Source organism: Cataglyphis hispanica, chromosome 12 (assembly GCF_021464435.1).
Source record: "Cataglyphis hispanica isolate Lineage 1 chromosome 12, ULB_Chis1_1.0, whole genome shotgun sequence".
In the NCBI taxonomy this organism is placed as follows: domain Eukaryota; kingdom Metazoa; phylum Arthropoda; class Insecta; order Hymenoptera; family Formicidae; genus Cataglyphis; species Cataglyphis hispanica.
Window position 1 is genome coordinate 2,063,087 of NC_065965.1, and position 22,358 is coordinate 2,085,444.

At 32.9% G+C, this 22,358-nt stretch overlaps 3 protein-coding genes across 5 annotated transcripts in view; 2 read left to right on the top strand and 1 right to left on the bottom strand.

The window, feature by feature from the left end:
- Nucleotides 1-26: 26 nt before the first annotated feature.
- Nucleotides 27-2,316, top strand: LOC126853370 (nuclear pore glycoprotein p62). Its single transcript, XM_050599033.1, has 5 exons — nucleotides 27-358; nucleotides 482-754; nucleotides 891-1,257; nucleotides 1,374-1,614; nucleotides 1,810-2,316. Exons 1-5 carry the CDS (start codon nucleotides 301-303, stop codon nucleotides 2,170-2,172), a joined length of 1,302 nt encoding a protein of 433 aa, XP_050454990.1. The 5' UTR covers nucleotides 27-300; the 3' UTR covers nucleotides 2,173-2,316.
- LOC126853378 (checkpoint protein HUS1) lies at nucleotides 2,186-3,548 on the bottom strand. Of its 2 annotated transcripts, none has more exons than XM_050599050.1 (3): nucleotides 3,348-3,548; nucleotides 2,813-3,219; nucleotides 2,186-2,729 (listed from the first exon to the last, which is right to left on the bottom strand). In XM_050599050.1, the coding sequence occupies exons 1-3, from the start codon at nucleotides 3,397-3,399 to the stop codon at nucleotides 2,367-2,369; spliced, it is 822 nt and encodes a 273-aa protein (XP_050455007.1). In that variant the 5' UTR covers nucleotides 3,400-3,548; the 3' UTR covers nucleotides 2,186-2,366. The 2 variants fall into 2 exon arrangements, with proteins under 2 accessions (XP_050455007.1, XP_050455006.1); XM_050599049.1 differs by having other exon boundaries at nucleotides 3,297-3,548.
- A 498-nt stretch (nucleotides 3,549-4,046) lies between these two features.
- The window catches only part of LOC126853363 (myb protein), a 28,045-nt gene continuing 9,733 nt past the window's right edge, over nucleotides 4,047-22,358 (top strand). The window contains exon 1 of one of the 2 annotated variants that reach the window (XM_050599019.1): nucleotides 4,047-4,651. In XM_050599019.1, coding sequence (XP_050454976.1) covers nucleotides 4,632-4,651 — 20 coding nt within the window. In that variant the 5' untranslated portion in view covers nucleotides 4,047-4,631. Of the gene's footprint in view, nucleotides 4,652-10,623; nucleotides 11,409-22,358 lie in introns of those variants that run through there. The other variant, XM_050599018.1, reaches the window with a different exon arrangement.

Below are 22,358 nucleotides of genomic sequence, written 5' to 3' on the forward strand. Positions count from 1 at the left end.
TTTATCTCTAGCATAGGATGGTCGAGAAATAAAAATTTTTTTGTGATCAGACTTCGGATTGGCCTTATTTGCAGACGGCCATTGTCGGATTGGTCGTCTTTATTTTTTCCTATTTTGGCAAAACTAATATATACTATGAAATGGTACATGGTATGCCCGTCTATCTTTATATATGTCTATGGTCACAATAATCGTTTTTAACCTCATAGTATACTGCGTCCTAGAGAGGGATATCCATAAAGAAGAAATAACTATTATTTCTCAAATTAATTGAACACGTAGTGTTCATAAAGGATTTAAATGATGAGTGCACCTCAAAACACCGGATTGTCCTTTGGGACTCCAAAATCTACAGCAGGTATAGCACGTTTTTTGATAAAAGACGCATAAAATATTTCCTTGTGTCCTTCTCGTTTTTTTTTTTTTTTAATTCAAATAAAAAATCAGCATTTTAACACGTTAATTTTTGTATTTTTATCAGGAATTACTGGTTTGACTTTTGGCACTCCAAATACTATGGTTACTGGTACTGGCTTTGGTCTCGGTAGTGGTATAACTGCAACAACAACATCCATATCTACAGTCTCGAGTCTGCCAAGTTTTACAAATCTAACGAGCAGTACAACGCCTATATCTGCTCCGTCAGGACTCTCCTTTGATGCTACAAAAACATCTACAACTGCAACTACAGGATTTTCTCTCACAACGACTACAACAGGAGGTATCAGTTTTGGAACTTCGAAACCTATGACAGGTATTTTTTGGTGCAATATAAAAAATTTTCTTGCTTTATTCATTCTTTTTAAAAAATATAAGAAAGATATATATATATATATATATATATATATATATATATATATATATATATATATATATGTTATATCTTACAGGATCAACTGGTTTGACTTTTGGCACTCCGAATGTTATGCCTACAGGAACTGGATTTGGTCTTAGCAACACAATTGCAACAACAACATCTGCAGCAGCAAATGTTCCAAGTTTTAATCTTCCTAGCAGTACAGTTCCATCTATGACACAAGGACTTTCATTTGATGCCTCAAAAACAGGCTATAGTAGTACCACAACTGCAACTACAGGATTTTCTCTTGCGACAACCACAACGGCAGGATTTAATTTTGGAACTGGAACATCAACAACAAGTTCTACAGGATTTCCTTTGAGCAAAACAACTTCAGCTGCTATTTCAACAAGTCTAACAGCACCCTCTACGCATACTTCTTTGGGTACTACTACTACGTAAGTATCTCTATTAGTATAGAATCTTTATCAAATCAATAATAATCAATTTTTGCACATTAACAAAATAAATTCAATTTATTAAGCTTCTAAAATTTTTCCCTATTTTATTGCAGTGTTAGTTCTGTAACTGGTATTCCATCAGGAGCAATTAATTTCTGTCAGCTTGAAGAATCAATTAATAAATGGACCTTAGATTTGGAGGAGCAAGAAAAGGTATTTGTGAATCAAGCAACGCAAATTAATGCTTGGGATAAATTGTTGATAACAAACGGGGAGAAGATAGTGACATTGAATCAAGAGGTTGAAAGGGTAAAAATTGAGCAGCAACAATTGGATCATGAACTGGATTACGTCGTAAGTATTTAAATATTGTATATTTGCATATTGTGCATTTGTAAATGTACAAAGTTTTTAAGTTTTTTAATATATAACATAATATATTCTATATATATATCTGAAGTTTAAATTGAAGATAGTAAATTAAAATTAAAGTAAAATTATTGAATTTTGATTAAACTAAAGCAAATAATATATGTATATTCCTCTCAGGTTGGCCAACAAAAAGAGTTACAAGAATGTTTAGTACCATTAGAAAAGGAATTAGCATCTCTTTCTATTTCGGATTCCGATCGGGAATATACTTATCGTTTAGCAGAGAATCTCGATACTCAATTAAAACGTATGTCAGAGGATCTAAAGGAAATAATAGAACATTTAAATGAAGCAAACCGCGCTCAGGATTCTAGTGATCCTATTGTTCAAATTGGCAAAATCTTGAATGCACATATGAACAGTTTGCAATGGCTAGATCAGCAGACGGCTTTGTTGAGCCAGAAAATACAACATATTGATCAGATGCATCAGAGTTTTAGACAAGAAAGTGAACAGAACTTACATTTAGCATACAATTAGTTAACTTATTTCACTTTTTAAATTTATAAAAATTATTTTTTGAATCTAACATACCATGTTATCCCATTTATCGGGGAGTGAAGAGTGTGAGTGAATATGATATAAATGTATTAAATGTAAAAATGAAAAAAAAATTGAAAAATATATATTTTGCATTTCAATATTATTACAGATTTAAGTTCTTTTCATTTTATTCAGGAGGCAATAGCTGGTATAAAATAATGCATTTGAATATATTCTCCTACATCTAAGGTCAGTTTTACCATTTTCTCCTGCAATAAATTACATTTGACACTATCTGGGTGGAGAATGTCCCAACCCAAAAACATTGCAAATTTCTTTATGCTCACAGTCGTAGAGATATCATTAGATTCTTGTTCTCTGCTTTCCCAAACTTGCAATCCTTTAAAGTGAGTGGATACAGTAGCATAGTCCATTTCAATTTTTAATATAATTGTACCGCATTTATTGGCACTTATTATGAGTTGTGAACTCATATTTTTCATTCTATCTACAATACATCGTAGATACTTCAAGTGTGGTATTTCTAACGATATCTAGAATAAAATTTTTTATTTTTATTACATTAGGTAGATACACATGTATATGTTTATAGAATATATCATATTATTATACTCACATCAAATTCAGGAATATCTGGCATTTTATGTTCTAACCATTCTTTACGTGGTACAAGCCTCACCGGCACATCATGTATACATTGTCGTGAATCAATAGACAGGGAAGATAAGTCAATATCAAATGTGAGACATGGTTGCCGCTTGTTTGTCAATTTAATTTTGACACTCTTTGCCATTATCCTTAAACTATTTAAGCTTCTGGCAAACATGGAAGCATCAAACTCTAAATAAATTTCATTTTCCTGCTCCGATACTCCGCTCATAATGTACTCCGAAAAAAGATATTGTGGAGAAAGTATAGCCCAAAGCACAGGTATTCGCTCGTCGCCGATATTGAAACATAATTCGTCTGGTGTTAATCGCAGAACACAGTATTTCGCCATTCGAGATATAGTATTAACAATATCTAGAAAAAAAGAAATGATTATAATTAATAAAGAACAGTTGGTGCGTATGAGTAAAAACCAAAATTATGAGATCTACTTTTAATAACATTTTCAAGAAGGTTAGAAATATATGAAAATATGATTTTACTCGTAAAATCCCGCATAATGTTCTGATCCACCATTCTGCATCTGAATTTCATTTTTAATTAATATACTTATTGCGGACACTTATTGCAAATATTAATAAACTGATAAATAGAATACGAAATTGGCGCGAAAACTTTATCGGTTACGCATGTCAATATTAGTGGTCTGAGATTTACTCGTCAGTTTTATTTTCTATATCATATTTTTTATTATTTTCCTTCTTGAAAGAATAATAGACGCGTAATTTCTTTTATTATAAGTACAAAATTTTATTATAAATGCAAAAAGGATGAAGTCAAGACAATTTTTTTTTATCTTTTAATTTATTTCGATCTTAATTTCAATTTGATATTTGGATGAAAAATTTAGATAAAATATATTTATTTTTCACATTAATCAACGTTAATTTTGATATTTGTATATTCCGGATATATAAATTGCAGAATTTTTTCAGATTTGACCAATCAGGATAAAAAATTTCTTTGCTTTGATTGGTCAAAAGCTACTCCACCCGACAAGTAGATTTTCGAACGCATTTAACTTAGCTGCATTTCTAGTAATTTATTAGCTGGCATTTTATAATCGCAACGTGTGCCATGAGTCTTCAGTTTGACAATCTGACTCGTGTGCGCGACTGTGTTCGCGCAAGTACGCGCCGTTGTTCGTGTGTAGTAGGTGTTTGTTATTTCTAGAAATTTTCCATTCTTTCAATTCTATTCATTCGAATACAAATATCATTTATGTCTACAGAGTTTTATTTATAGAGCTAAATAAGGATTCCGCGAAAAACAAAGGGATAATTATTTCTTTCTATCTACAGTGTTAATTGTATTAAATATTATTGAAAAAATGGTAATTCTTTGTCGATAACGTAGCGATTCATGGTGTCCAATCTCGTCGATAATGCAGGAGAATAACATAGCGTCGCAGAAGTTACCCCGCGCGTCATGCGAGATAAATGGTGTCGCGACTTCGCGGGGAGTGAGACTCCTCGTAAACCCCGTCTGTCAAACTCGTCAAGATTGACGCGATCGTCAATGGGATACGATCGATCGGACGAGTTCGCGGTGGATGAGTGAACGCGATTGGCGATTCGCGCCTGTTCGTGACAGCGTCGTAAGAGACTGACAAAGTTCTTCCGATTGAGAATCGCGAAGTTCGCGTTGTTCGAGGGTGTATGACCGGCCATATTGTTTAAATTGCTAAGGGTCCACCGTCTTCGCACAAATTACGTATCTAGTATCCGGATCGTCGTTCATCCTGAAACAATGCAGTATTGAACAATATGTATCTTGATATAAAAAGGTGAGTCTCTGTTTTCCTGTCACAAAAGACTCGCGCATTTCCGATTTCCGAAACTCTATTAAGATTGTTGTTTTGATACACATCTCTCTCTCTTTCTCTCTCCCTCTTTCTCTCTCTTCACACTTTGTGTATTTAAAATTATATAAATCTATATTTTGACTTTGGAGAGAGAAGAAAAAAAGATACAGATAAGTATGGAAAGCGCAACTGAAGCAAACAGCTTGGCTGTGCTTCTTATATTAGCCCTTTCCAAAACTCAATATTTTGGCGGGAAAGAGAAAGAGTAGGAAAGCGCAGTCGGACGAACTCGCGCGTCGTGTGACGAATATTTATGCTTTTTAGCTGCGCAATGTTTCAATATCGTAAGACATACGAAGATCTATGCATTTAAGTTTAGGATGCATTTAAGAACGTTATGCTAATTTGATAGTATGCACACAAGTTTCGTGTCGAAATGTTATGCTAATTTGATAGAATTTTCCAGATGACCGAAAGACCCGCGAGATGCAGATTTTTCTATGCATCTAATCTTTTCACGAATATTATACGGAGTCACGTTATGCGTAATACGCACTTTTTTGTTTTTATTATTTTATTATTTCTATATATTATTAATTATATGTATATACGCATGTGTTATAAAATATAATGCGAAAAATTGGGAAAAACAATGACATTATTGTTTTGAGGTGTACTCGGCGTCGTTTGTCAATATATTACAAGTTTATATGTTATCGATTTGTTGTATTGATATTATTATGTATTATTTGTCTCTCAGTCAAATAATTTCTTTATATTATTATATTTAATTTCTATACATAGGATACCTAGGATAGATGATATGTATAACATTTGATATTGTTTTGACATTTGTTTTTTATATTTTTTTTATATGTATTTATATATACATGAAGTGATAAATAATCTTTTTCATTTATAGATCAAATCTTAATAAAAGTCCCGTATTCGTATTTAGATGAATATAGTGTGTATATATATATATATATATATACATACACAATTTGTTGTATTATTAGGAAAGCTTTTTTTAATTAAAATCCTCCCTATATAAGAATTTTTATATTTATACTTTTTATATTTATATGTGTATATATATATAATGTAATAAAATTATGAATTTTATTATAATATTAATTTATATATTATAATTGACATTTTTTTTTAAATTGTTTATTATATTATTACATATTTTTATTTTTCACTCTTGTAAAGCTGTGTTGTAAAATTTCCGGTTAAATTTGTTCTTTGTTTTTTGACACTTGTTTTTTGCATTACTTTCCTGTTCGATATTGCCTTTCTCATTTTTATATCCAATAACCGAGAGAGGTATAGAATAACTCGTAAAAGGTTCATGAAAAAAAGGATCCACATTTTTTTCGGGCTAAAATATTCCATGAAAATATTATAGCTGGAAGGTTCAAAAGACAATATATAAAAATGTTAATGAAAATTCTAAAATTTATTGTTATGTATAAGAATGTTGATCAAAATTCCTTAATTTATTTGCATAAATCTTGCGTATTAAAAATATTTTAAGTATTTTATAAAAAAAAATATTAACTTGAAATAGTCTTTTCATATGTGATATTTTCTGATATGAAATATCGCATCATTTTTTTTGACAATATTTTTGATACAGAAAGATCGTTCCCACTTTTTGTATCTCTCTCTTTTCCCTCTCAATTATAATATTTTTATCATAATTTCTTGTCAACTTACAGTTGATATTATATACAATTGCATTTGACCATCTTTAGGATAGATTTGCAAAAAAAATACTGTTAAAAAATAATATTTCGACAATTATTATGTGTAATTATTGAATATGCACCTTTTTTGCGCTTTTATTTCTATCATACGCGAATATGTAGTCTGTCACAGTCAACCACGCGCGTGTATCCCGGGACGCCCGACTAACCATGCGATTTTTTTTTTTATATCCCGGAACGCTATACGCTTCCACTTATCAATATTAAATTGCTCGTTGGGAGAGATAGGGTGACGTCAACCCGCGAGTTCTCCAGGCCTCGCATGGCAACTGCCAGACGAGGACAAACACAGCACGCGTGCATTGCCTGCTGGTCTCTTGTCGTAGACGCGAATCGAACACGCCCCTGTATGCTTGTCGTCCTGTCGTCGTGCCCTCCTGCACCTCCCACGTCTCTCCTCCTTTCTCTCCGTTTGCTTTGATCGTCCCCTCGTCTGTTCACGCGTTTCGCGCTCTACTCGCCATTATTTGCATATTGGTATGATTCGAAGATTGTGCTCTTTAATCTTGCTGTTCTGTTCGTTCGTTTCCGGTACATATACATTCGAGTTCTTTAAATAGTTTGCTTCTATATTTTAGTTTATTATTTCGTAATTTTAATTATGTATATTTATTTACATTATGCATTATTATTTACAAATATTTATTTAAAAATTAATTAATTAGATAAATTTCTGAATGAAACAATATCTATAGATTTAATAATCATGTTTCTAAACTAAAAACCTGACTAAACCTGAGTGGAATATCTTTAAAAAACATTCTTTTTTTTCTAGTTTTTATAATCTATAAAGATCTTAAATTAATACTAGAATAATTAGTTAATTTAATGTTTCTAGATTTGGTGTTGAATTTAAAAAGTTCAAAAGATAAGTTTATTTATAAATTAATATCATATCAGTCGTAATAAATTTCTTGTCCAAAAATGAGTTAATCATTAATAAGTCAAAAAATTTTGCACACTGGGTATTCTTTATCGGAGATTCGCACAACGTACAGAAATGCTCTCGGAGCTAGGTGACCCCGGTGTTGCCGGCGGTCATCTCGCGCTCGCGGAAACAAACGGGGAGACAGCTGCCCCCCTCGTTCATAGAAACAGAGGCGAACGAGCGTGGCGACGAACCCTCCGGTTTGGTCGCGGCCCCATCTCTTTCATCCGTCGTGGATGCGCCGCTATTCAATGCACGACGGCGGCTCGAGAGCATGTAAGGACAGGAGCGACACCCGGCGCATGTGGCCCTTTAAGTTTATACGCCGGGATCTATATATATGTATATATAAATACATATATATATTGATGCCCGATTTCTTATCAATGTAATCGTGTCGTAATTTTAATTTTAATAAATAAGCAGGAAGAAATTGAAAGAGTTGGATGAATTTATGTATGCGTATCTATAAAAATCAGAACAGAAAGAGAACTATAAAAGAATAGGAAAACTATAATATTAGCGAGCATAGTGTCATGAAAATATAGCATTACATCGACACTCTATCATTATTTGATATCTAACTATGTTTATGTATTTTGTTATAATAGCAAAAAAAAAAGGTCAAACAAAATATTTATATACTTGACATTGCTGACATATTTGGGGATGATGAAATCTTTCTGCTATAAACTACGGTAATAATAAAATTTATTGGTAAAGAATGTGTGAATCCCAGAAACTTTTTCCTCCGGATAAATATCGGACAATTGTCCGTTATTTGCAAAAGTTTTTCTCGGTATATTTTTTTGTCGAGCAAGGGTGGCCGGTGGGACGGTTCTCACATCAGTAGTTTAAGCTGGACCGCCACGCTTGGACGGCACTCTTCTTTTTATCCGAAATGAGAACCCGGAAGGTGCTGTGCTCCGGCGAGAAAAACCTGTCTGTATCACGAAACGACCTGCATCCAACAGCATCCAATTCACCGACGTATATCGCGGCCCGCGTGTACCTGCGCGTATCTTCTTCGTGACTCTTTTCCTCTCGCATCTTCGTGACGTCTCATTCCATCGCGTTTCTTCTCGGAATCGGCTGCGAAGAATATTACCAGTCGCCCGGACGCGCTTCTTTCTCGCGGTTTCGTACATCGTGCAGGAAGTCCTTTCTTCCAGATTTTGCATATCCTTTCAGCTTCGACATATGCCGCTCTCAATTTTTAAGCAGTCTCCGGGACGAATCACGCAACGTTGCCTCTTCTCCCTGTATCTCTAGCTTTCACAGATTTCTTCTGGTCATATTAAAAAAAGCACGTGAGAATTTTAATATATTTAAAGAAGAATTAATAGAGAAGGTATTTTTTTGGCTTTATATTTCCTACTTCAATGGATATCGAAACTTTCCTACGAGAACAAAAAATTGTGATTACAATATTCTCGCTCTTACAGATAAGGAAAAGAGGTCGCGAAGAAAAGAAAATTAATTTTTTTCTTAATTTGTCTTCTTAATAAGTATAATTCAAAATTTATCAGAAGGAAATTTGGAACTCGCCGAAATTCTGTCGTATTTCGATCATCGGTGTTCTTGGAAGTGTGACCCGTAGAAGGATCCACGATGATTTGCGCTATCGGTTAGCAATTCCTTTGCCGCGGTTCATCAAGGATTCGATCGGTTCTCAGAACAACGACGTGATATCGCCGAGACCTTGCGGCTTATTCCGGAGTCCCACAGCCCTTCCTCTCATTTCCTCGTCTTTCTCACATTCCTCTTCCTTGTCAGCCTCGCCTCGCTGCAACCTCCTCCGCTTCCTCCTCCTCCTCCACATCTTACTCATCTTCTCTTTCTTCCAGTCCTACTTCTTCTCATCTTCCTTCTCTTCACTTATTTTTCTCGCTGTACCTCTCGGCGAGTCAAGTGACTTAAAGTCTCATTCACATTGTAGTTAAATTACGCATACAATTTAGAAAACTTCAATATTTTAATATCAAAATATTGGATAGTCACAATCTTTGCTTTCGTTATTTGTCATCAATTTATATTAATTTATATTATATAAGTAAATGTTAATTTTTATGTTAATCAAGAATTTCACATTTAATAAATATTAAACATTATTTTAAATATAAAACCACACTTTTTTGTATCATAAATTATTTCTTTTTGTTATTTATTAATGTTATTTACTATTTTATTATATTTATTCGGCTTTTTCGGTTAATTTAATTCCTCAATTTTCATGTCGAAATATACATTTATACGAGCAATAATGTAGATGTAGCTGAAACTTAGGTACTGAGTTTGTGAGGGTCCCGAAGTATGCGTCGCTATTACATTCTCACAAACAAAGCGTCCCTTCTGACTTAAAAGTACCGTCATTCGAAGTGTTCGATTCTTTCGCTTCTCGAAGTTGAAAGAAATTTATCAAAAGAAAAAGAATATACATAGAAAAAGAAAACCATAAATTATTAGTGTTAAAAAAATTTCTAACATTAAAAAACAAAAGACATTAAAAGTAATTTATGATGATAGCAATTTTCGGGTAATATTAAGTGAAATTAAAGAGAAAAAACTCATCACGTAAATAACGATTAAATTTTATCAAAGATATACTTTCCGTAAAAATTTTCAATAATTTATTTAATAATTTAAATAAACATTTTAACTATGATTTAGCGAATTAACTTTACATGTTTAATTAATGTGCCTCTTCTACAAAACTCATAAGAAATATATATTAGACATATATATGTAAAATTTAATTTCAAATTTGGCTCGTTGATACAGCGGACCTAAATGGATTTTTCTCTCCACACACAGGCCTCCTTTTCCGATTCGTCTCGATTGTTATTCCACGCAGGCATTAAAGCGTGGACCGCGGTCGCATCCACATATTTTGCCGTCTTTTCCTGGTCGATCGTTCTTAGCTGCGATTCTCTCGTATGTACACGTACGGTATGTACATACCAAGCGCGTACGCATGGAAGGTCTCGTAGGGACTCCGGGCGCTTTCACCCCACCTCGCCCTTCGTTCCTCTACGAGTCGGGATCACAGTTCCCTCGTGCGTCCGCTTTCTCTTTCTCTCTCTCTCTTACTCCCTCCATTCTTGTCCCTTTCTCTCTGTGTGTGTCTCTCTCTCTCTCTCTCTCTCTCTCTCTCTCTTTAGGCGATGCTTTTTCCCTCTCTGCTTGCCCGCCGCAGGATCCAGCGTTAGACCTTCCACTGTGTCGCTCTGCTCTGCTGGTGCGAACCCTTCGAATATCATCTCGCCAGTTTGAGCTCAACCGCCGTCCAAGGAGGACGCTTTTGGGACATTCGGTCCACGAACCGAAAGTCGAGCGTTGCCGCGTGGCGCGGTATACTCGACGGGACGCGGAAATATTTTAGCGCGTAAACACGCGCGTTGTATGCACGCGGTAAATGATTCTTCTTCTCGTTGTCAACGCGAGTTCGCGTACGCTACTTCATCATCCGCTTTCACGCAATACGCGAATCGATTGATAACGTGAGATATTTATCTAGTCTAAAAATTATTTAAAGAAGTGAGATATGGACAGAGAGACGAAACGGTAGAAGGAAAAAGGACGAAAAAATTAGAGAAGAAATGCGCGTCACGCTCTGTCGCTTGTAAGCGCTTCAAACACTTCGTGAGAAGACGAACAAGAGAGCCAAGGAGGAAGAAATTAGAGAGGACAGGCGTAAGCGTAGCCGTGTAGATATCGTTCTCTTGGGCGAGATATATTTTCCCGGAAAAATTCACACAATGATCTGCACCGCGTGCAGATAGTACTTGTGAATCGGAGAGAGCTACGGAGCATCTCTACGGGAGGTTCGCAGGATCTATTTACGTACCACTCACCCGATATATACTTTGTGCTCTGGCGCTCTCTCGATTCTCCCTCGGCCGCTTGAATTCTCCCACAAGAATTGTGCGCCGCTTGTATATATGATGGATATGATATCAAATGAATTGTTCGTCGCGAGTGGATTGTCGATTAACGCATCCTCCTATCATTCGTCCGTTTACTCACCGCCTACAGAAGCGTAAGTAATCTCTCGCGTAACATAAATTCTCATAAATCATATTTATTTTTATTTTTTTTTATAAATTTGACACATTTGTATACTCGTGGCTTATTTCGCATATCTATATCGAGATAAAAGATATAATAGCAGCTTTACTTTTAATTATTATTATGAGGGAGAAAGAGAGAGAGGAATATTTTTTTTTAAATAAAATGCGCGAGTCACACATATAATCTTAAATATGTTAGAAATATTATGGAGAGAGAGCAATATATATATATATATATATATATATATATATATATATATATATATCTCTTTTAAACTGTTACGTTCTTCGCGTGTGAAAATTACGGAATAGATATATTTATAACTCTTGAATAGATTATTTATACATGAATAAATAAATTTTTATTATTTGTCTGCATAATCAGAATATTTTAAATACTTTATACATATTTATTTGTTTACTTATATATAAAATACTTTATACATAATTATTTGTTATGTTTATTTACTTTTCTGTAACAACATGCGAATTTGAGGTGTCTGTTTATAGAAACCAAACATGTTCATATTTTCACTTTTTATATTTTCTTAGCACATTAGAAATTATTATAATATTACAAAACTTTATTACTGTATATAGGATACAAATAAAATATACATAATTTTAACATCCAAGTTTCTTTCGAAATTTTGTTATACCGAAGGGTTGAGCAGAACAGAGATTTCGAAGTCTTTACAGTCGCTTCGATCAAATATTCAATTGAGAGAACTGAGGTCGGCCGTGTCAGTGATATCGCGTGTGAAAGTAAGGAAATATATATACACAGTATAAATTCCAACGACGGAAGTTATACGGCATAATGTTGATATCAAAGGATGCGGTGTTATCACGAAGGCAAGATTGTGAGAAGTTGATCAACTCTCCCGTTCATTAGACCTACATAAAGTTTCAAGTGATATTACTAGTATCTAGAAAAAGAGTCGATATTAGAATTTGAATTAATTAGTGATAGAAGAAATAAAACATATAAATATAGATGAAAATCATCACTATTATATCTCATTTATATATCTTTTTATAATATTATTATTTTTATTATTATATATAAATATTTCTGTTAATATTTTCTATATTTATATTAAGATTTATTATATTTTGTAAATTGTGATAATTTTAAAACTACAATATAAAATATATGTAGATTTTACTGAAATATTTTTAAAATTTAATTTACAAATAAATTAAATTATGAGAATAAATTTATAATTGTGCTAATATAATTCTTGTAAAATTTATGTTTATAAGAATATAATTAACATCCTGAAATATTCTATTAGGTAACATAATTGATGTCTTATGAATATTTAACGATATAGCATAATATGGGAACTATATTCAGATGTTCTTCCAGACAAAAATTTTTTTATCCTTTCGGCTAATTTATTTTTTTGCAAATTCTTTCTTAGCAAAACAGTTGTAGAGATCTTCGTTTGCTGCAACCTTTCAATTTTCTTTTTCTTTATAATTAAGTTTCTCTTAAAGTTCATATATTAATTCTAGAGTTTCGTTATTTGTATTTGCTTTTCAAAAATTATTAATTTATTGTTTTTTGTTTTCGCACTAAAAAGCCCTTTATTGTCAGTTATTAATTATTTGGAAACTAATTGAAAAATAATTTTATTTGATTCCAGAGCACTTTTAAATATTTCTTTGCTATATTGACATAGAATAGAGAAGAGAATAAATTGAAACAGCATGCGTAATGAAAATTTAAACATTGCGTATAATTTTTAGTTGTTTTTTGCATTTTCAGAAATACATAACTTTTTCTTTTTATGAAAAGAGTAGTATTGTAACCTTTCTATTGTCATCGTCCCCGTACTTTTCAAATAACTTAAATCAGAAAATTTTCTCATATATATTTTTAAGAGATATTCTTATAGATAAAAATATAAGAATGACCAAAATATATATATATAAATCATTCAAAACTATTTTGAATAAGCTACGAGATGTTATAAATGAATTTTGATCGTCACGCTTGATGTATTAAATCCATCAGATTTGCTCTTTCGTTATTCAAAACATACCCTCCCCTTAGTAAAAATAATTGTAATTGTTTTCATGGAAGGTTTGGAATTCGAATGAGACATGTGGAAAAAAAAATTTTAAGATAATTTTTTGAGATTATCCCGAAGTTCCGTAGTTTCATTCGGTCGAATCGTATTTTTTCCCCAGGTATGTAAAGAGAGAAAGAGAGAGACTAAACGTCCAAACGAGCGGATGGACGTCAGACAAGAAATCCAACTTCTTCGTAGCCATTCGCAGCATGGTATCTCTCTCATTCAAGTTACAACTATCGCGCGCTTTTCAGTGCTAGTCGCTTAGCGGAGTGCTCAAAGCCAAAAGAAACGACGAGACGACTATCCGTCTTTTTCCGGCCGGTCGTCCTCGCAGGTCTACAGCCTCGACAAGACAAAAAGGAAGGGAGAGTAGACAGGGGGACTAGGTTGACTAAGGAGATTTAAACCCGGTTTTAGGCCAACTCTGTTAAGAATTTTTTGCATCGTTTATTTTGTACCTCCACTGAAACTCATTGTATTCTTTTTTATTCAGATGCATATTTCTTGTGAAAGACTGGGATCGCTTTTGTTTTGATTAGACGTTATTACAAATTTCGCGATATGCAACATTTATATGCTCGCGGGCTTCTCTTACATTTATCTTGATATTACAATAGTACCGCGTATTTGAGAGAAAATCTATGAAAATAGAAAAATAAGTCCTAATCTTCATATTATCCGGTATATAATCCGGTAGATTTCTTCAAACTTAAAAATCGCTGATAAAATAATATTTTTTATTTATAATATTTTAATATTTATAAATTATTCTTCTTTATATAAATTATATTATGTAAATTGTAAAGAATAGAAATATTTATTTATATCAAAAAATTTTCCTCTTTCTTGCATTTTTCTCATCCTAGAGAGTTATATATTTATTTATTATTTTTTTTTCTATTTTTGTTCTCTTTCTCTTTATTAATTTTAAAAATAAATTTATATTTATAATATATATAAAGGAAAATCAAAGTTTATATTTTAGAAAGTTTTAAATACTCGTTGCTATTATTATTATTGTGTGTTTGTCTAATATCTCGCTGTTAAGAACAAAGTATAAAAAATCATAAAAAAATTTTCGAGTTACTGTCATTAATGTACGGTTGTTCCATATCCTATTGTAAAAAATACAAAAAATGAAAATAATACAAAAATTTTACTTGGTAACAATAGAAGGGGGATTACCTTTTAGTTATCCCGCGATTTCACACCAGGTCTTAGAAAGATCATTAAATTTGCGAATACCATCGGAAGGTCACTTATATTAGCATAGGCTATCTCACAATCGGAGAATGGAAGAATATGCCGGCTTTACGGATACAAAGTGATACATGGAATCGCTTACAGTGAAATAGAGATGTGTTTCTAGGATTTGTTTTCCCTCGAACTCCTATAGATTTTTAACGTGAATTACCAGGAAATAAGGATGGTCATTGATTCTTCGACATTTATGATAATGATGTGAATCCCCCTTTCCAAAATAAGTTGCTCAATTCGTGATAAATTCGCGCTTCCTTTATAATCATTAAAGTACATAAAATAAATTTTTTTTTTTCAGAATTTTATATTTTTATACAATTAGTTTTAACATATTTTAAATTTGCTCTTAAAAAATTGTTTGTAATATTAATTTTTTTTAAACTTTTGATTATTTTATTGTTTAATATTGCTGTTTTTTAATATAATAGTTATCATTAAAAATAGTAAAGTTATGAAATTTTTTTCCTGTGAAGTATTATAAAAATCCATAAAGCGAAAATTCTCCTTAATCACACATTGCGCGCCACAGGGGTACCTAATATAAATAGATCGTGTATTATTGTATTCCCGCATGGTCTCTCACCGGAGAGCTGTCCTCTGGGTATTTTCGGACTTTGTGCGAGAATCTCAGTGTTGTGAGACCTGTGTGGATTATTCACAAAGTTATTAGAATTGAAGTTAATGCACGAAGGGACATTTGTCCGTATAAAAAGTCCGCGCTCGTCGGTCTCAGGCATACGCGATTAAGTTTCTCAAATTTTACAACTCGAATTTAAAACTGAATCGAGTCAACGTCTGGACAGCTGCCGGTTCGTTACCCTAAAATTCCATCGAATCAGACTATGTAGGGCGAACCAGAAAAGGCCACCCCAAAACGTCAAATAACAAATTTCGAAGGGGGTTACCGACAAGATTCGCGCCCGGGCCCCTTGAAGAGATTTCTTTCAAGATGGGACGGACCGCGGGCCCTTGGACTGCTCTCGCAGCCCGTTCTTCTTTCCTTTTCATTATATCTCGATATCGATTTAGCGCACTCGGGGTCGACGATGCTGATCGGCGGGATATACATAAGGGCGAACTTGATTTTCAGCATCTGCTTCGAGAATAATAATGCTTCGAAATAATTCTGTCTAATAAATACCGAAGTATCAATTTTCAGAGAGGGAAGGGGGGAAAGATCGAAAAGTTTTTACATGTATCATGTAAATATAAGAAAAGATTAAATGTTAAGTATTTAAAAAGATGTAAGAATCAGATGATGTGATCAATATTGATATTATATATTATTTTATATTGCTAATCACGATTACTAATTGCGTTCACAAAATCGAAAAACCTTTCTTTGCTTTTCAATAAATGCAGAATCATTTATTTATCTTATTCCAATTGATTCTTTCAGCTATTACATATATTATTATTATACTACATACCTTTATGATTATATTTTTTATTTTATTTTTTGGTGTTTGTATATATTTCTCTCTCTCTCTTTCTTTCTATTATGTTTTGCGCTTGAGGGGACTTGTCCCAGAGCGCTTAATAAATAAAGTTATCTCTATCTCTCTCTCTCTCTCTCTCGTGTTTCTTTCTTAAATATTTTAGATAAGAATAAATTTTTATCTGTTACGCATCACTTTAGTGCGTTTAGTTTAAAAACATCGCACGGGAGGTACTCATTCAGCTAAACGCTATAATTTCCGCGAGATTTATGCATATTCCTCCCGCTTAGCGACACAAAGGACCACGTTGTGTATAGTTCATCTATAAAAGATGTAATCTAATCGGATCACGGGACATATATGGCGCGGATATCCGCGCCTATTCGTAATGCACGCGGATCTCCGGTCCGATGTGATGTAGTCTCGATTCCCACGGTGGAATTAAAGATTCACGAGTAAAAATACCCATCGCACTTGTCATGGGAACGAGCACCGGGTGGCTCGTCCGATATACAATCGCCTCGCAATGGGCACGGGGGTAAAAGGCGTGGTGTACGACGACGAGGCGCACCTCGGCGAACGAGAGGGATGAAGTGCGCGCTCGCGCGAGTTGCCGAAGGGCTTCCCGCCTTTTTTTATGGCACAGAAGGGTGATGGAATTTCCCTTCATCTCTCGTAGACACGTTCGTCTTGTATATCGTATGTATTATATTTTGTGAATATTAGTGAGAGAAAGAGAGAGTGTTGGGGTAGATGCAGTGAATGACCAGTTAATATACATTGTTGTTGATATATGTATTTGAAGAATTTAAAGATGAGATAATTAAATTTTTTTATTACAAGAAAATATGATATTTGATATGCTTATTTTCTTTCTTATTGATTTAAAGCTGAAAGCTTTTTACTGTTTTAATTTTTTATATATAAAAATGTATATTATCTCTCAATTTATTTATAGTAAAAAAATGTATGTTAAATCAAATGAAATCTTGTGAAGAAATAATAATTTTCTTTATATTTTGATTAAAATTAAAAATATAGTATTGTATAAGTAACGTAATTATTTTTTATTATAAAAAGTAATATGATATTATTTTTGCTATTGATTATGTATATATTTCCGGCAGCATTCATTGGCAACTAGTTTTTTAACTAGTGTATCCATTTCAATCATTTTTAGGCGGTAAAATAAAATGGACATTGAAAAGAAATACTTTTATTACCTATATTGAAAGATTATTTATACCGACGTGGATGAATATTTAATTCTTGATGCCATACTAACGTGAAAAAACATGCTTACATATACCGGGTAAACCTGTATTTTTACACAGCCCCACGGGAACGAGAGGAGCACGAGTACTCGATTATTGTCGGCGTGTACGCGTACACACATATATCTAAACCACACGGTATAAGTCACACGGTCACGGTGCACACAATACGTACGTACTCCTCACATGCGCACGCGTCATGTGAGAGCGGGTGCGCATGCTCGGGAGCGTTCTATTATGGGGAGGTTTGATGAAGCGAGTGCGAGGGCATCGAGGCAGGTGGTAGCCAGATGTCTTTCGGTAAAGACCTCCACCCCGATGTCGTTGGCTGGCTGCCGGTACGATCGCGTGTATATAAGTATACGTGTAGGTAGATATACACACGTATGCCTCTACCTATCTCCACTTACCCCGTATTCGCGTACCCCGCGTATACCCCGTGCTTGTCTCAACCCAGCACACACACACATATATATATATATATATATATATATATATATATATATATATATATTCATCTTGAAACCTATCTTACCTCTTGGCCTTCATCGGGCGATGATCCTTCACGGATAGCGGCCTCATTAAAATACGCGGAACGTTCCCGGTTTCCACGGAATTCTCTTCCAGCAATCCCGTGGCAACAATTTGATTGGATATCGTCCTCTTTCGTGCGACTTTATTATCAAATTTTTAATATCTGTATACGAATAATTTCTCGAATTAAAAAGATGTCGAGGTAACATTTATTTAGCGTTACAGGACGAATGATAATTGTATTTTGCATTTTTTTAATCGCGAATGTCAATTTATTAATGTCTCTTGATTCTTAAGTCTGAGAAAATTATTAATGGTTTGATATTTTCGTGAAAGAAGATTCTATCATGTATTAACCCAAACAGGTTCCATGCGATGCCAATAACCTTATACTTATTCAATGAGAGCCGCCAGACTCGTCCCTTGGCAGCGAAAGGAATCATTAGAATGGAAAGAAAGTTTGATTCTTAAGGAATTTTTATGGACGAAATCGAAAATGAAAAGATTTCATTCTAGAATCAAAGATTAATCTGCATGTATCTTTAAAAGCTTCTGGATTAATCTCTAAAAGCTTTAACGATATCTTTAGTTAATTACTAATGATTTATATCTATTTTTCTCTCAGTAAAGACAAATAAATTATCACTCATCGATAACATAATATTGAACGATATTTGAACGATCTGATCCATTGCGTCGATTAGAATTTCTTTTTTTTATTTTATTACTTTTTAATTTTAATTAATGCCTGCGACAGGTAATTTTTCGTTATTCTATTATTTATTTTTTTACAATTTTTTTATCTCTACTCTAGATTGCTAGTGAATGAAAATATATACAATCAAATTATTATAGATAATGAAGATATTTAAAAAACAAAATATTTGAGATATCTGTCATAGTTTTTATAATATAAATTTTACTATGTAATTAAAATAATTGTTTAAATGTGAATGAAATAAGATAATAATAATAGTACATTATTTTCTTTTTTTTAGTGCAATAAAAATATCAAAAAATTTATTTATTTTTTAATATTTATTATTTTTAATATTTTATTAATTAAATTATTAATAAAAAAATTAATTTTTTATCGAGTCATAAGTAGATAGATAATAATACATAATAGCAAGCGTGCATTTGCGTTTCTGGTTGTATTTTTTATATAGAAAAAAATTAACGTTTGAAAGATTATTAGAAATACAGAGAGAGAGAGAGAGTGTACTAAATTAAAATTTCTACATAATAATATAATTGCAACAAACATAGCGTGTATATTACATCCTTATTATTATTTTACGTTCATTATATTAATGTGTCAATAATTAGCAAAAACTGTCTAATTATACATCAAATTATGCACGAAGAATACACGAGATCCGTCTTCATTCATGAATGATGCAAACTCTAAAAAGTAAAAGTGTTTGGTTTACCACAGTAACCAGTCAGTATATATGATGACTCGATGTCATCGGTCGTTCTGAGGCCAAGGTAGCTTGATGATAAGGAGGGAATGGAGCAAGGGGACGCGCGTCGTCATAAGCGTCATATCTTGGATGATCGCGAAAACGAGAGTCCGGAGGGTGGGACTTTTACGCGGGACAGCAGCTGACGTCCAGCTATGAACGAACACTCCTTGGGTACTATATACACCTGGTCCCGGACACTATAAAATTGACGAAAAGATCAATTGTGTGTTGCGGGCGTCGCACGCGACCAACACGACGGACGGCGGGATCTATATTTACACTGACCCAATATTTTCTCTGTCGCTCTGTTACGTACGTCGCAGATATAACGGTGCACAAACTTATACTAGTCCGTTTGATAAAATGCAAATCCCAATATCATATCGTATAAAGAATCTTTTCTTAAAAGATGACCATGAAAAGTGAAGCGAAAGACGATAATATTAAATTTTTTCTCTCTCTTTCCCGCTTTTTCTCACTTTCCATGTTTGTTTATGTGTGTCACAGGGAATTTAAAGTAACTTAAAACGTTTCGAGTATAAAGAAAAATAAGTTTGAAACATCTGTTAACGGAAAATTAACTGTGTGTTAAATTAATTAACGGCGGTTCTATAAAGAATTATGTCAATTATCCTAACAAGTATGCCGACCGTCCCAAAGTCCCGAACGCAAAGTTTGTTTTGTTCGAGTCATAATTCTCTCGATCTCGGTTCGGAGGTTTTTATTTGCCCTCGAAGGGACTTTGCCTCGCGCGATGACCTTATTGTTGCGTGACGCGCAACAGGCGCGGAAGCAAGGAAGTAAAGAAGGAAGGAAGAGGAGTTAAGGGCGCTTGGTGTCGTAAAGGCGAAATGCACGCGTGAGCGCCGAGCGTGAACGGAAGAAGCGCGGACGAAAAAGAGGGGAAAGTTCGGAACTTTGGCAGATGTCCATTACCACGGTAGACACACACACACACGACTTCCTTTCTCGTTCTCACGAGAAAAAGTCAAATAGCTCGTCCCACGTGTCGTCATTTTATTGTTTAATATTTAGCGATATCCGTTTATCCTATAAGTCATTCCCACATTTGTCTCGCTTCGGAAGTTTCGCTTGAGCATTTCTCGTTTTCAATAAACGAAAATGTGAAAAGCTATCAATACTTTATATGTTTTGTTACACCCATTATATCATCTTGAATGTTATATATTATTAACAAAAGAAAAAATAATAAGAAACTTTTCTTATATAAAATTAAATGGATTTTTTATCTATCGGTTATCTATCGATAATTTACTTCGTTTATAATTTCTTATCTTGCATTAAAGGTCAATTTTTATGACTTGTATCTAAGTAACACAGTATACTTGTGTTATACATTGTTGACTATAAAAATATAAAAGAAGATATGTCATTTTTATTCAATGTGACAAAAGATGTGCATGGCGTTTATCTTCCTAGACAAATAAGCAGCTGTCAGTGACACCTGCTTTCTGTCGCCTCTCAAGTAAATGCTACGTATAAATTTACTCAAAAATTTCTTGACAATTTTGTTAAAACAGTTGAAGGATGAAGCTTCTTTCTCGGTCATTACCTTCACCGATTTTATTACCTGATTTTATTACCTAACACTTTATAAGGATGACACAGGAATAAGCACGTAAAACAAAATGCTTCTTCTGTCCTCACCAATCCTAATATTTTTTTCCGTCTATTGTTTGACTACTAATGGTTTTATTTAATATATATAGCTTTTTTATAGAAAATTTTCTCTATTATTTTGTTTTTCCTAAATCATTTTATATTCTATTCCGTTTATTTCTTTGTACCTACTCTCTTTCCTTTTCTTTCTTCATCATTCTTGCCAACTAAAATTGATTATTAAGCCGAGAATAGCTTTATTTTTTTAACTTTTTGTTGAGCACGTATTCACGCATTATATACAAGGCTTTGAACCCTCAATAATTGTCATATTGCAATTCATAAAATTTGTAACAAAGTTATTATATTAATTTGCAATTTATAAATGACGCAATTTAATTATACAAAAATTTTTGTGCTTTGAATTTTTAACGCAAATAAAATAATACCTAATTCATAATTAATAATATCGAAAAAAATAGAAGAAATATAATCTATTCCTTTACGTGAAATGTAATGTAATATTTTTTGGGACACACTTTTCGTTATATATTTACATATTACATAAATTGTAGATTATATATATTACATAGACATAGCTATTTACATACATAAATTAAACTTGCACATATTTTGTGTAAAAAATTATTCATCAAATTGTGCAATGTTTTTTTTTTTAATTATAAAGGAATTATATTTTTCTACATGTATATAATTATTAATTTCTCTTTTAGAACGACTATGTATATTTGCTTTAATCTTTCAATTATTTTAATCTCTCTATTATCTTATTTTCTATACAATGATTGTTTTATTCATACAACAAAGCCATTATTATGCCGATGTGTTTTCACAAACGTTGAGGAATGTCGCGAAGAAGGTTGCTTTGGCAATTCACGTGTCCAAAGAATTTAAATTCAAGGATAGTACGATCGTTAGAAGCTTTTTGAAGGCGAAAGCCTTTACGTAACTTGTCAAAGACTCGCCCCGTTCGTGTGCTAATTCCATACATCTTCGACTGGGCGTTGCTTTCATTAATAGAAATTAGTGACGATTATGTAAAATTTCTGTAGCAAAAATATTTTAAATGTATATGCTTCTATATACAATATGAAAGTATGTGTGTGTGTGTGCAAATTTTTGGAGGACTTTTTTACTATTAAATTATTTTTTTTATTTAATTTAAATTGAATTTAAAAAGATTAAATTTATTTTTAAAGAATCTTTGACAATTATTAT

Coding starts and splice junctions, on each gene's coding strand:
- LOC126853370 (XM_050599033.1), top strand. CDS start 301: ATGATGAGTGCACCTCAAAACACCGGATTGTCCTTTGGGACTCCAAAA. Junction 755..890: donor AACTTCGAAACCTATGACAG/GTATTTTTTGGT, acceptor TATATCTTACAG/GATCAACTGGTTTGACTTTT. Junction 1,615..1,809: donor ATCATGAACTGGATTACGTC/GTAAGTATTTAA, acceptor TATTCCTCTCAG/GTTGGCCAACAAAAAGAGTT.
- LOC126853378 (XM_050599049.1), bottom strand. CDS start 3,399: ATGAAATTCAGATGCAGAATGGTGGATCAGAACATTATGCGGGATTTT. Junction 3,220..3,296: donor TCTTGAAAATGTTATTAAAA/GTAGATCTCATA, acceptor CTTTTTTTCTAG/ATATTGTTAATACTATATCT. Junction 2,730..2,812: donor CAGATATTCCTGAATTTGAT/GTGAGTATAATA, acceptor ATTTTATTCTAG/ATATCGTTAGAAATACCACA.